The following is a 16,278-nucleotide window of genomic DNA, read 5'->3' as shown; positions in this document are numbered from 1 at the left end:
GGCTAAAAACAAAGGAAAAAGTGCTAAAATCGAAGAACTAGAGAGAGAGAGAGAGAGAGAGAGAGAGAGAGAGAGGCTCTAGGGGTAATGGGTGAGGAACTTATATGCGGGGACTATTTATAGGTGGTTTTTCCAAGTGCACGTCGTGCGCTTCTGCGACGTTGCTCCTCTCGGCTCGTGCCACGTACACAATAACGGTGGTCCACATACGCATCTTCTATAAGGTATCACGTGTCATGTTCTCATGGTGCCACATGTCAAAATATCATGGAGCCACATCAACAAGTCTCTCGGAGGAAGGCGGCTCCTAACCATGCCACATGGCGCCCTCTCGTGGTGCCACGTCATCGCGCACACGATTTTCTAGATTTTCAAAATGGTGTAACTTCATCATATGAGCTCCATTTTCGACGTTCTTTATATTTTTGGAAAGTTATCGACGAGATCTACCTTTAGACTCCAACAACTAATTCTCACTCTATCAAAAATGTATATTTTTTATAGGCTTAGGTTGTTTAGAAATTGTTGTAGAAAGCATAACTCCTACGTACAGACTCCGTTCTCGGTGTTCCTTATATCGACGAATTCTTATTAACGAGATCTTCAACTCTCGTTTAGATGGTTTAGGCTAACACTCAACCGATCTAAAAGTTGATATCAATGTGCACACTGTTGCACTGAATCTTAGAAAAATCATAACTTCCTCTAATGAAGTTAGATTTAGACGTTCTCTATATGCACGCTCTCGGTTTAACGACTACTATGCCTTTTGTTTAAATTACTTAAGCTAAAAAATTATTTGTGAAAATCTCACTTTTTATGATACGCAGAGCCATGTTGGTTTAATCACGAAACTTCGAAGAAACATAACTTCTTCATACGAAGTCGGATTTTAACGTTCTTTATAAGCGTGAAATACATGTCACACATATTATAATTTGGTTAATATTATTTATCCTAAATAATTTCCTATTTAAAAAGTTGTTATTATGACTTATAATTACTTATTTGCCTAGCTCGACAGGTGTTACAAAGGTCTTCAAAAATAGACACCCCTCTCCTACATCGGATGTGGACGATGTGATTTCATTATCCTACATGTGGCATAAACATTAGGGTGGGGTACAAGTGTAAACCGGGTTGAATTGATCTTGTTATCCTTTTGATTTTTCTTTGTAAGATGTACCTTGATACAATAGCATCTTACCTCCTTCCTTAGTGTGGTTTGTTTTTTGTTTTATTTTAATATATTTCAGTGTTTCCAGAAAAAAAAAAAGTTTCTCATAAAAAATAACATTTTCCATAAACCTGTTTACATCATAAAAGTTAGTCCACTCTAACAGTTTTTTTTTCAAAATTACTTAACAGTTTTTTTTTTCAAAATTACTTAACAGTTTTTTTTTTCAAAATTACTTATCAACATTGAGTCGTTTCTTCTTAAATGACCTTCCATGTGGTCGCTTCTCCATCTCGTCTGTGGATCGTGCTTTTAAACCCAGGACCACCTCCAGACGTACCTCCACAAGTGGCTGCCTTCTTGGCCTCCTCTCCAAAACTTGACTTTTCTTGGTGACTTTTGATAGACAGAACTTATCTTCGCTTCTGAGAAACTTAAATAAACATTTATCTCCTTCACATAACTCATTAGCTCGCCGAAATCTACTCCACCCCGCTGACAAATAGTATCTTGTATAGTTACGGCCCTCTGAAAGCAACTTCATCGGCCACTCCTTCCCGTTAAGATTCTTCATCTTTATGCTTTTTCTTGCTTTTAATCCGGTCAACCGTGAAAATGCCAACGGAATCCGCTGATGTAACCATATTTATGCAAACAAAACTTATTATTATTTTTTTATTTTTGGAATAAAAAATCTATTTATGATACCTTTTATCTTACCAAAGTATATTTGTCTTTAGATATAATCTTAATAAAGAAAGGATCCCCGTCATCCCCATCAATATCACCACCATCGTCATCGTCATCCTCCTCGTATTCTACTCCATTGCCACCATCATCATCATAATTATCTTCTTCTTTTTCTTCTTCTTCTTCTTCTTCAGTGTCATCATGTTCATCCTGGATTTTTAAGGGGAAATTTTTTTCGCACCCATTTGGACTGAAAATTGAAAGTTTGAAGGTGGATTCATCAAGGAGCCAAAACACAAGAAAATCCCCAAATCCCAAGTCGCTATCTTCAACGACGTCACTCCATCCATCGGCAAAGTAGTAAATTTCACCTTCTTTTTTTATCTTTAATCTCCATTCATACCCTCCATTTCTTGATAGGAGTATTGGGTTCTCAGGGATCTTCTTCTCCAAGTGCTTGTGGACAAAACCAGGTGGCAATTCCTGCAAAATTGCATGATAATGAAAATTACAGGAAAAAGAAAAATAGAAATTGGATTACTTAATATAAATGATTACCAGGTGAGGGGCGGAACGGTCAAGCAAGATCTTGAAGAAGGACGGGAGCCCACGAGGGGCCATTTGCAGAGGGCTTTAGAATTTGGGAAAGAGGGAATGCCAATTGCCAAACATATGTGCCCTTATTCCCCCATACACCTGAAACATCAATAAGTTTTGCTATAAACAAGAAGCATGAACCTATCTTCTGCTCATTTTAATTACATGGTGACTATAGGTACATTCATATGTGACTCGCTAAGTTCATGGATTAATAGATCAAATTACATATTGTTCAGAACGTGAGAATACCATATTTTAGAGAAAACTTGCCGAGACATTTTGTCAAACACCTTATATGCAATGAACTTCTTTCTTTACCAGGTAGAAATACCATTTTGTTTTCATATGCCGTTTCTAGATTTACTCGTGGTCCTTTCATTTCAAGATTTATGATTTCTCAGTTCAAATATGTTTGGGTATTTGGTTTTCGGTTGAAAATACTCGGAATCAAATAGAGAATTAGGGTCCACTGGTGATTTCTTGGGAGAAAAGGGGAGAGTTGTGTGATTTATTTACCTGACTTCCTCGGATGCATTCGATAGATTAAATAATGATGAACCTCGAAGACAGAATGAAGGGTTAGTATACATGCCAGACACTGATGTCGATGACGAAATTAAAGTTGAAAAAGATAGTATATCGAAAAGGAGAAAGACTTTTGAGAGAGGATGGAGATAGAGTGAAAAGGGAAGCTTGAACATAAATGGTGCATGGTCAACCAAAAGTAAAAACATGTTGGTGTTAAATTGACAAAAGTAAAAACATGTGTAAAATTGATATTTTACCCCAAATTTTATTTTTCTTTCCTTTTTTCATCCATTCTCTTCCAACCTTATCTTATTTTCCATCCTTATTTTTTAGATATGAATAATATTTCTTTATATTTAGGGAATACTAACTATTCATATTTTCAAAAGTAAGTTATAAGTTTCGGCTCAATTTTAGTTTCCTACATTTTTATTTTATATATTTTTAGTTTATTTTTATATACTAAGTATAATTTAAATTCAATATTTAATATTTGTAATATCATGTTTTATATTAATTAATCAGAAATATAGAGTTTAATATTTAGTTATTGAATCTATAAAAAAAAAAATTTAATACATACTACAAACTTGAAACATGGTAACATATTTTATAAAATGTAGTAATTATACATGATTGGTGATCTTGATATATTTATTATAAACATAATCTTATTTATTTAATAATTATCTAAAATAAAGTAATAATTATATTAAATTTATTGTATATAAACATTTTATTTATGATAATATAATTTATAATATTTTTTTTAATGAAAATATATAATATATATTTGCTAAAATTTAATTAGTAAAGAGTCTATTTGACAATATATATATATATATATATATATATATATATATATATATATATATATATATATACTAGTTTATAACCCGTGAGAACCACGGTTATAAAATTAATTAAATTTTTATATTAAAAAATTTAAATTATTAATCAATTATTTTAAATAAATTATTACTTAAGAGATGTTTTTTAGTTATATAAAATTATAATTGTTGATTTAAACAAATACGTGAAGTTATATCACCTTATAATCTATATTTATTTTATTTTATTTTTTAATCTAATGTTATTAATTTAATATAATTAAAGTGAAAAATTTTAAAATTTATAGTTTAAAGTGGAGAATCAATTATAATTTAATGTAATTAGAGTTGGAAATTTAAAATTTGAAATTTGAAATGGATAATTTAAATAAATTATTTTATTTATTTTTGACATAATTTAAAACCTTTATGATTTGATTTAAATAATTTTTTTTTGTATTTTGGTTGGTTTTATCTAATAAAATCTTTTTTTTTTTTTTTTTTTGTCTTTTGTTGATTTTTTTGTTGTTTTTGTTTTAGACAAAACTATAAAAATGGTGGTTACAGTATATATTTTTTCAAGTTTTAGTCGAAACCACAAATTTTTTGGATTGGTGGTCCTTTAGACCATGTTTGTTTGTGCTTCTGGTCCTCCGGAAATTAAAGTTACTATAATACCCTTGTGTACTTATTTTTTATTTTTTATTTTTTTTAAAATTTAATACTTATTTATTTATTTTAATAATTAATAAATAATAGAGAGTCTACCTCTCTCTCTCTCTCTCTCACTCTCACTCTCACACACTCTTTCTCCAAGGTACCCTTATCGAGAGCTTTTTTTGGGTTTATTCTTGTGTGTTCATACTCATGTTTTGAATCATAAAAACCTTGTTGCCAAACCCTCCATGAGAGCTCCACACAATTGGTTCCTCCTTCACCACCTTCACCTTCATCGATTAATCCCACCCCCCCCCCCCCCATAAGCCTTTGAAGCCTCTCAAGAGCTTAAGAACACACACACACACTCACATTCATGAACCACATATATGATGAACACACACACACACACATGAAATCATATATGATGAAGGGTTTTTAGAGATGTATCCTACGACATTAACATGAAGATTGACTCATCTTACTATTCAGCGGAATTGATCTTAAGAAATTGAAGAACATGGTCACGAGCTTTGGCGACAATCTCAAGATCTATATCTGTCACAATCATCCATCTAAAGTGCACAACCTTTAAGCATACGAAAGGTCTCATAAAATCCTCAACCCATGGTGTCACAAACCCACCCCAATCCTATGAGAACCTTCACCATAGTTGCTCCGATGTCGACAAGTAACAAATGCAGAGGAAACCACCACTACTCACCATATTTGATTTAGGGTTTTAGTTTAAGATAGATTTCAGATTCTAAGATAATCACCAAACCGTCTTGCCCATTTCCTTTCTTCGATTCAAAACCCTGACTCTTCCTCTTCGTCTCCTTCTTATTTAGAATCAAGAACTGTGGAGATTTGGGGTTTTAGTCACAAGAAACCAATTAACTAACAGGAAAACACACACACACATACATGTTATTACAGAAGCGATGCTAGTGCGATATTCATCGGAGAAGCATATGTAATGGTGGTGCACTATGAGCAAGAACGAGTTGGGTTCTTTTTTGATTTGCATTATATGAAGATATATATATATATATATATATATAAATGAGTATTAAATTTTAAAAAATGAAAGAAAAATGATAAATAAATACATCAAGGGTGTTACAGTAATTTTAATTTTCGATGTAACATCCCAAAAGTCAAGTAAAAATTTTCATTCTCAAAACCGTTTTATAATCCATAAGTCATACAAAACATTGTTTCTAAAAAGCCATAATAGTAAATCAGAGTATCCCAAAATCATGTATCAATAAAATATCCAAGGTTGATGTGCACAATTACGTATTTGTCTTCCCCCGATTATCTAAGGTACCTAAAACCATGAAATCAAACTGTAAGCTAAAGCTTAGTGAGTTTCCCCCAAAATACCCGATATATCAGAAATACAATTATAGTGCATCCATATAAGGTTCGTTGGCCCATGGCCTCAACCCAACCATCCCGGGTTTGTTGACATACAATCTCAACCTAACCATCCGGGTCTGTTGACATACAGTCTTAACCCAACCATCCGGGTTTGTTGACATACAGTTTCAACCCAACCATCCGGGTTTGTTGGTTCACCGCACGAAGCAATAACTCAACTCAACCATTCGGGTTTGTTGACTTCCCACATCAACCTAACCATCCAAATATATCAAAATAAGCAAGTAATAATTAATCATATAATAATCCTACATCAAGTACATAACACAAATGAATGGGTCGGCCTTGGTGCCTCCGGCCCATACTCCATAACAGAACAGCCAACCTAAGCTTCCTAAAACCAAGCTGAGACCAATCCTTAGCCAAATATTCAATTTTACCTAAGTTTAACCAAAAGTTAAACCGATCAAAAATTCAACGGTAAAAGCTAATGTCAAAAGTGCCAACAAGAGCTCTCCACATTGTGGCCTTCCTTGGACACGTCGTGGACACTAAACACCAAAATAAGCATCGCTCCCCAGTCGCCACGTCATGGCAGCCTAAGGCCACACCGTGTGGAATGATATGAACAGCTCAAACAAGTTTAATCCATTTTCTTCCAATTTCAAGAGCTCCAAATCTCATATCTGATCCTTTCCAAGGTCTTAATGGATAAAGTTTCTTACTTTATCTATTATGAATGTCCAAACCACCAAGATGTGGACTTTAAGTCTCAAAGGGAACCAAAATGCATCTTTCTTAACTTAATCATTAAGTCCAAGTCTCCAACCTTCATATCTAGATCAACATGATGTTTAGATGGATAAAGTTTTCAACTTTATCCATAATGAAGTCACCAAATTTTAATATCTAAACTTTAATACACTAAAATGATCTAAAGGACTAAGATAACTTACATGGCTAGAAGGGAAGGCAAAAGATCATAACTTAGTTAGTCCATGAGGTCCAAGATGCATTATAAACTGATCAAAAGATGTTGGCGTCCACTCAACTCAAAGATTACCTATAAAATGGACCAAAAGTGTCAAAAACCCCAAATGAAAAGATTTAAGGAACTTAATAGCAAGATCGAAACTTTATACTTACAATAGTCCATAAATCTAGTGCCTTTGATGGATCCAAAATTGAAATAAATTTCCTTGAAACCAAACGAACCTTCTTGATCTTCAAACTTCATCAAAATTGATGGGTTTTGAATTTTGAGCATAACAAACAATCCCTATGTGTGCATGCATCCCTAAATGTAGGATCTATGTTTTCACTATTAGACATGCAGGTATTAAACACAAAATAAGTAACCCTAGGAGACATCTATAATTTTCAAAATTAATAATAAACTAGGGTTATGATACATTCCTTGATTGTTATATTGTAATAACAATGAAATTCTTGAAGATCTCGGACTTTAGAGCAAGTATCACAAGTGTAACACCTCTAATGGCTCACATACACACTTAGCAAGAGGATGAGAGGAGAGGGGAGGAAGATACTTCAAAATTTTGGTTATCCTTAGGGTTTGAATGGCAAGGCTGAAATCAAGAGGGGTTAAGCCCCTTTATATAGTTATTGGAAGCTTAGGGCCAAAGCTAGGGTTTTAAGGAGGAAACCCTAATTCCTTAGCTTAAGGCCTAAGCAGCCCATGAACCCTCATCCAATAAGCCTTGGACGAAAAATATAGGGTCTCCCTAGAAGTTTTCATCCAACCCTCATTAGGGAGGTCCAAGAGCCCAATTTCATAACTATCAATAAATTGCTAAATAGCCCTTGCACTTTTAATTAATTCATTTAACCCCAAAATTAATTCCAAATAAATTTATGATTAAATATTAATTAAATAACATGATTTCTAATTAATATATTATTTCCATAAAATATTAGTAAATTATTTATATTAATTTATTATTCCAAATAATAAATTCTTCCTCTTTATCAATTAATCATCTTGTCTAGTTGCTAGTGTGAAGGCAACCAAAAATAATTATGTTACTATCAATTCAAGTACATACCAATTATAGTTATGGGCTTAGACACATAATCCAACAAAAATATCATAAAAAATATCCCAAATAGGAGATAGGAGAAGGGAGAAGCTCAAATCTTGAAGGTGGAGGCTAGGGTTTCTCCCAAGGGGTCCTAGATGTGGTGGAGGATGTTAAAATGGCCAAAAATGCGAAACCTTATGCTTAAATACGTTGAAAACCCCAAAATCATGTTTTTGGGCTTGATAGACTGCCATGTTGTAGGTTCTGATCCCTACTACGTTGCGACCGCCACGCTGTGGGTTCTGATCCCCACTGTGTGGTGACGGTTTTCACCCAAATCCACATCGACTTCAAACAACCATGACTTCTTCGTTTCAACTCCGTTTTGGCGATCTTTATATCCACAGACAGGTATTGATGAGCTCCACACTTCTATCTAGTTAATTTGGGCTTAACGCATGTCAAACTAAAAAGCATAATCCATGCAAGAAGTCTGGAATACTACTTTTCCCATTTTAATCATGTTTGTATGTGGTTTTAATCCCTCCGAATGTAACATCCTGTTTCGAAAAGTTTGTTATTCCATGATTGTGGACAATAAATGGATCAAGTAAAGGTCTTAGGCTTTAACGGAATAGGGATTTGATGTTTGTAAAACCATGATCCATAATCCATGCATGAAGTTTGGAATACTACTTTTCCCATTTTAATCATGTTTGTATGTGGTTTTAATCCCTCCGAATGTAACATCCTGTTTCGAGAAGTTTTTTCTTCCATGATTGTGGACAATAAATTGATCAAGTAAAGCCTTAGGCTTTAAGGGAATAGGGTATTGATGTTTGTAAAACCATAATCCATAATCCATGCAAGACGTCTGGAATACTACTTTTCCCTTAAGGCCTTAGGCTTTAAGGGAATAGGGTATTGATGTTTAAAGGAATACGGATCAACTAAAAACCATAATCCATGCAAGAAGTTTGGAATACTACTTTTCCCATTTTAATCATGTTTGTATGTGGTTTTAATCCCTCCGAATGTAACATCCTGTTTCGAGAAGTTTGTTATTCCATGATTGTGGACAATAAATGGATCAAGTATTGATGATCTTTATATCCACAAACAGGTATTAATGAGCTCCACACTTCTATTTAGTTAATTTGGGCTTAACGCATGTCAAACTAAAAACCATAATCCATGCAAGAAGTCTGGAATACTATTTTTCCCATTTTACCCTTTGACTCCAAAACACAAACCAGAGCTTAGATCACATAACCATTATTATCCATATCCAATAAGGGCTAAACCCTATTTCCTTAAAGCCTAAGGCCTTTACTTGATACATTTATTGTCCACAATCATGGAATAAAAAACTTCTCGAAACAGGATGTTACATTCGGAGGGATTAAAACCACATGCAAACATGATTAAAAGGACCACGGATCCAAAAAAGTTGGGGTTTGGACCAAAACTCGAAAAAAGACATACCATAGGGACCGTTTTTGTAGTTTTGTCTGTGTTTTATTATTATTATTATTATTATTATTATTATTATTATTATTATTATTATAGTTTTAACATATATATATTTTTCAAAATACAAACAACTATATGTATGTTTATATGTGTGTTTTGTTTACAAACGGTTGTATTCTATATATTGTTCAACGATTATAAAAATCGAAAAAATATAGTCGATATTTATTTTTTATCTTTGATCTTTTATTTTTAAATTCTAAAAGTTATTATCCTCATCTTAATATATTGCTCCATGAAAAAAATAATACAAGGATAGTCGGAATGAAAAAAAAATAACACAATGATAGTCGGAACGAAAAAAAATAACACATGGATAGTCCAAACGAATAATAATAATAATAATAATAATAATAATAATAACACAAACATAGTTGAAACAAAAAGAATAACGTAGGTGTAGTAAAAAAACTAATAGATAGTCGAAACCAATAAATGAAACAAAGATAGTCAGAAAAAAGTAATATAAGAAAAAATATCATAAATTGTCCATGTGGTTTCTCCAGATTTGAAGTTTAGTCTTCGAGGTTTAAAAACATCATAGATGGTCTCTATGCTTTCAAAACTTTTGACGATTGGTCATTATTGCTAACTCCGTTAAGTTTTGTCCGTTAACTGGAGGTCATTTTCGTCATTTCACTACCACAAGGACCATTTATGATGTTTTCTCTTATTTTAAAAAATAAATGAAAAAAATGAAATAATATGCAAAGAGGGTCCCACCCACCCCCTCTTTCTCTCTCTCTCTCTCTCTTTATATATATATATATATATATATATATATATATATATATATATATATATATATATAGAGAGAGAGAGAGAGAGAGAGAGAGATAGGTTCAGGTGTTTAAAGTAATTATTGTGTTATTGTATGCATACATGTGGGCTAATCAAAATTAAATAACTAAATATATCAGGGTAATTTAGTAATTTGGTTAGTAAGTTCCAAAAATAATCCCTATAATCATGCTTATAACCTAAATAAATAAATAAGTGTGTCTTCAATCTCCCACTCGATAAAGCCCTAGCATCGGCGTGTCTTCAATCTCCACCTCGATAAAGCCCTAGCAACGACGCTTTCAGTGTTCAGAAGATTCTCCTTGCACTTTCACTTCATGGGAGAGGGCACGACATATCAAACGTTCATCAATTCTCCTTACAACTGATCATCACCAATGGCATTAGTGACAAACACGATGGCAGATAAAGCCCAACACACGATTCCAACACCTCAAAATCACCAAAAAAGATGATGAAAGCCATTGCAGGCCGATTCGAGAAGCTTTTCAGTAAACACGATGAATCCTCCATTAAATACGATTCATCAGATTTACCCACAACTTCATCCGACAACGGTGAGTCAACAGAAGAATCCGCCTTCACTACAACCTTCGAAGAATCAATGGAAACCATGGAATCAGCAGACGAAGGAAATGAAACGCCTGGAAGGTATGATTGAAGGTGGTGCTAAGCAAGGATTGAAGGAGAGTTTTGACCAATTTTCTGGATTGCTTGGTGAAAGAGTCAAACCCGTGAATCAGTTTATTGTATTAGAAAAAGATCAAACGTTGGAGGCTTTGTTGAATGATCACCAATCCCATTGGGAATTGGGGGTGGGGTATTTTTGTAATTTCACTATGTTTTCTACTGTTTTCATGGTTGTTTATGCTTTTGTGCATATTTTCTAAGTGAGTCGAATCGGATTCAAGGTTTAGAGTTTAATGAGCTTGAATTGTCTGATAGTTTTGGTGAATTTGTTACGTGTGGAGTAATTATCTTCAACTTGGAGCGCGTTTATATCATGGTTTCCCGGTTTGTCCAAGCTAGACTGAGTAGAGGTAAACTCTTCCCTTTGCCACGCGTCAAAAATTTATTGATTATGCACATGTTTATGCTCTCATTGATTGTTGACAGGAAACGATCATGGTGTCAAAGCTCAAGGTGAATGATGGGTACTTACGGTAGCACTCATCGAGGGAAACAAGTTAGCTCCATTGGATTTTTCGGGTTTCTTAGATCCTTTTGTAGTGTTGACATGCAATGGGAAGACAAGAAGAAGTTATGTCAAGCTTCAAACTCTCGATCCACAATGGAATGGTTTGTTCTATGTCAAAACTTTAACTGATTTTATCAAGATTCTTGAATATTGATGAAAATTGGTTGCTAAAATTCTTGCAGAAATACTCGAGTTTGATGTTGCAGAAGAACCCCCGTCGTTATTGGATGTTGAAGTTTTTAACTTTGATGGTCCTTATGGTTAACCGGCTTCACTTGGTCATGCGGAGATTAGATTCTTGAGACATACGTCTGAATAATTGTTACCATTCTTTTGTGTCTTTTCATTCTGCAAACAGGTAAGTATAATGATGACAATTCTGTTGGAATGGAATCATAAATTCCAATTCTGTTGGAATGGAATCATGAATTGCAATTCTGTTGGAATCTAAACTACAATTTGGTTTTGTTTTCACAGAAGTTGATGCTTGAAGAACGGACCGCAAAATTGAAAGTGATTCTAAGCAATATTATTCTTTTAGAAGGTATTAGTGTCGTTGTTAGATTTTGATGTTTTCTTTCCCGTTTTGAAAGTTTTTTTTAGTTTTATTCTTTAACAATAAATGTAATTCTTAACAATTGTTACCCGTATTCTACAAGAAATAATGTATTTTTTGTTTTTATTTTTCAATTAATTGTTCAAGAATTTGTTATTCTACAAGAAGTTTTTAAAGTCATGGTCAAGAAATAGGTTCAAGAATATTTTTATCACTTATGGTTCAAGAATATTTTTATTTTTGAATATACTCAAAACCACATTCTGTTAGAATGTTCGAATTAAAAGAATTATAATTCGTAAAATCGGATTTTTAAAAATAATAGAATCTATGATCCCTTAAAATATGCAATTTTCCTTTATTGAATCTATATTAATTGACTAAAATATCCTTGTAAGTAAAATTGATTGGCCCATATTTATGCATACAATAACACAATAATTACTTTGAATAGAATAACGTAAGCATATATATATATATATATATATATATATATATATATATATATATATATATATATATAAAGGAAATACCACCCCAACCCCACCCTTCTCTTTAAACACTACTACCTCTTGAACCTAGAACCACCATGTAACGACCCAAAATTTCACGTCCAAAAATTTTCTTTTTAAATCAGTACTTTAGAAAATGGTTGTAATTAAAACATTGTCTGGTCAAACCATTTCATAACATACATCGTGTCTGAAAACCAAAACATGAAAAACAATCAACTATCAGAGTACAAAATCCTAGAATGACTCATGGTGCGGAAAACATAGTGCATGTATGATGTGTCGCTACCACGCCAGCTCCTTCCCTCTTGAAGAAGAGGTACCTGAAAACAAAACTGTAAACCGTAAGCACGAAGCTTAGTAAGTTCCCCCATAATACTGAAGCTTAGTGAGTTCCCCCATAATACCTCATACCATACAAACATATAATGAACAGCTAGGAGGTACGGGCCTCGCCCACACTCATGAAGATACGGGCCTCGTCCACACTCCGCTAGCTGGGAGATACGAGCCTCGCCCACACTCCGCTATCTGGGAGATACGGGCCACGACCACACTCCGCTATCTGAGAGATACGGGCCTCGCCCACACTCCACTATCAGAGAGATACGGGCCTCGCCCACACTCAACTGCTACCATAAGATACAAGTATCACACAGACAACGAGTATAAACAATTCTATCATACTGGCATATATCATAATCAACCTCAACTATGAGATACGGGCCCTGCCCACACTCCGGTACTAACATATCGTCTATATGGGTCGGCCTTGGTGCCTTAGACCCGTTACTACTGGAAGGAAACTCACCTCGTAACGTAGCTACTGAAAGTCTGACTGCTAGACGTCTGGCGGCTGTACCGGAAATCCTTCGGCTACAAATCCATAAACATAGATTAGCCACTCATAAATACCCTTAGGTCAATTGACTGACCCACCCCTGGTCCAAGGTCAACTCCTTGGTCAAAGTCAACTTCCAGTTGACTGGACTCACCGAGTCGTGTCACAGACTCGCCGAGTCCTTCTCCTACTAACCCGATCCTACTCGCCAAGCCCCTCTTCCCACTCACTGAGTCACCCTTAACTCACTACTCGGGACTATAGAACCGACTCGCCGAGTCCCCACGAGCAGATCTCCTACTCGTTTCCAAATCCTCACCAGAGCATCCCTTAAGAGGATTTGAGGTTCTGGGACTATTGCTACACGTTAAATTGCTAATTCCGCGTGCAGATACGAAGGGTTGGACCTTCAACACTTAAACTCCTCTTACTCAGCGACAACTTATATGACTTGCCGAGTTTGAAGAATAACTCGTCGAGTTCCAGGCAATCTTCATAGGACTCGCCGAGTTGTTCATCCAACTCGCCGAGTCTAAGGCCATCTTCATAGAACTTGCCGAGTTCCACTTTGGGACTCGCCGAGTCCCTTCGACCCACTTCCCATACATACCAAATCTGATACATGCAATGCTTCTAAACCATAGATCTATGCTCCTAAGGCATGCTTATCACGTAAAGTTGCAAACTTTACGTGCATGCATGGCCTTACAAGCTCAAGAAGGCAAATCCAAGCTCTTTAAGAGGTCATACACTCAATAGGGACCTCAATAACTCCAACCATAGAGACTTTACACTTCTAAGATGTCTATAAGGTCCCAATCTGAAGTCCTTTCAGAACATAGAGCATGAATACATGGAGTTTGAGGTTTTAGGGCTTGAAAACCACTAATTTGGGGACAAAAGGGGGATCTAATGAACTAGTGATCAAGGTAAGAACTTTTCTACCTGAATGGAAGCTTCTCACAGTGTAGATTCCGGATCTACCTCCCCTCCTTGCACACTTCAACCTCTTCCCTCTTCTTCTAAGCTCCCAAACCTTCCTCACAAGGCCAAAATCACTCTCAAGAACAATATGCACCTTCACGAGTTCCACCATCTTGTTCCTTAGATCCTTCGACTTTCTGTCGAGGATTGATTTAGGCCGCTCGATGTAATTCAGGCTGTCATCAACCTGAATATCCTCCAAAGGCACCACTGCCGAGTCATCTACAGACACTTCCGCAACTGAGAGACGTGGAAAGTGATGTAGATATGGCTGAGTTCGGCTAGAAGATCCAACCTATACGCCACCCTTCCCACCCGGGCTACAACCCTGAATGGCCCGATGTACCTTGGTCCCAACTTGCCTCGCTTCCTGAATCGGATGACGCCTTTCCATGGCGACACCTTCAGGAGAACCATGTCCCCGACTTGGAATTCCAAGTCTGAACGACATCTGTCGGCATAACTTTTCTGTCGACTCTGAGCAGTCTGAAGCCTGCTCCGGACCTACTGGATCTTCTCTGTCTTCTGGAGCACCACTTCGGTGCTTCCCATGACCCTCTGGCCGACCTCTCCCCAACATATCGGGGTCCTGCACCTCCTCCCATACAACATCTCGAAGGGAGGATGGCCGATGCTCGCATGATAGCTATTATTATATGAGAACTCCGCCAACAGGAGGTAGGTATCCCAACTACCTCCGAAATCCAAAACACATGCCCGCAACATATCCTCTAACGTTTGGATGGTCCGCTCGCTCTGACCATCCGTCTGCGGGTGAAAAGCGGTGCTGAAATGCAGACAAGTACCCAACTCGTCATGAAACTTCTTCCAAAACCTGGAAGTAAAACACACATCCCTGTCTGAAATCACTGATACTGGCACCCCGTGTCGCGCCACTATCTCCCTGATATAGATGTCGGCCAACTTCTCGGCCAAGATGCTTTCCTGAATCGGGATAAAATGGGCGCTCTTGGTCAATCGATCCACGATGACCCATATAGAATCCACTCCTCGCGCGGTCCTGGGTAGCTTCGTGATAAAATCCATCGTAATATCTTCCCATTTCCACAAGGGGATATCCAACGGCTGCATCTTGCCGTGCGGTCTCTGATGCTCGGCCTTGACCTTCCTGCAGGTCAAGCACCGCTCGACGTACCAACCCACATCCCGCTTCATGCAGGGCCACAAATAGTCCAGAAGAAGATCCCTATACATCTTCGTCACCCCGGGATGAATGGAGAATCGAGATTTGTGCGCCTCCTCCATCAAGACCCGGCGCACGCCTCCGAGGTATGGTACCCACACCCTGCGGTGTAATGTCAATAATCCCCTGCTATCATAGTCGAAGGAGGAAACCTGACCCACTATGCGCTCACTCTTCCGATGTTCCTCCTTCATGGCCTCCTGCTGGGCCTCCCGGATCCGCTCCAAAAGCGGAGTCACCACTGTCATCCGCATGCAAATATCCCTGATCGGCGCCGCCTTGCGGTTAAGCGTATCGGCCACCACATTGGGCTTCCCCGGGTGGTAAAGGATCTCACAATCATAATCCTTCACCACATCGAGCCACCGAAGCTGCCTCATGTTCAGGTTCGGCTGATCCATGAGGTACCTCAAACTCTTGTGGTCCGTGTAAATGGTACACCGAATCCCATAGAGGTAATGTCGCCAAATCTTGAGGGCGAAGACCACCGCCCCCAACTCTAAATCGTGCGTCAGGTAGTTCGTCTCGTAAGGCTTCAGCTGTCTCGAAGCGTAGGCAATGACATGTCCTCTCTGCGTCAGTACCGCGCCCAACCTTGAAATGGACGCGTCATAATATACCACAAAATCCTTTACGCCCTCTGGCAGGGCTAAGATTGGCGCCTCGCACAATCTCTGTCTCAGAACTTCGAATGTTGCCTGCTGCTCAGGCCCCCATCGAAAGACCACAACTTTCTTAG

The 16,278-nt window shown here is 36.8% G+C and overlaps 1 protein-coding gene across 1 annotated transcript; it reads right to left on the bottom strand.

Moving 5' to 3' along the window:
- Window positions 1-1,258: 1,258 nt before the first annotated feature.
- LOC145101061 (B3 domain-containing protein REM5-like) lies at window positions 1,259-3,177 on the bottom strand. The gene is made up of 4 exons (XM_079038224.1): window positions 2,984-3,177; window positions 2,426-2,563; window positions 1,898-2,350; window positions 1,259-1,808 (listed from the first exon to the last, which is right to left on the bottom strand). Exons 2-4 carry the CDS (start codon window positions 2,486-2,488, stop codon window positions 1,410-1,412), a joined length of 915 nt encoding a protein of 304 aa, XP_078894350.1. The 5' UTR covers window positions 2,489-2,563; window positions 2,984-3,177; the 3' UTR covers window positions 1,259-1,409.
- Window positions 3,178-16,278: the final 13,101 nt, after the last annotated feature.

Source organism: Lactuca serriola, chromosome 4 (genome assembly GCF_051521515.1).
Source record: "Lactuca serriola cultivar US96UC23 chromosome 4, Lser_US96UC23_V15, whole genome shotgun sequence".
Taxonomy (NCBI): domain Eukaryota; kingdom Viridiplantae; phylum Streptophyta; class Magnoliopsida; order Asterales; family Asteraceae; genus Lactuca; species Lactuca serriola.
This window is presented reverse-complemented; position numbering and strand designations above follow the sequence as displayed.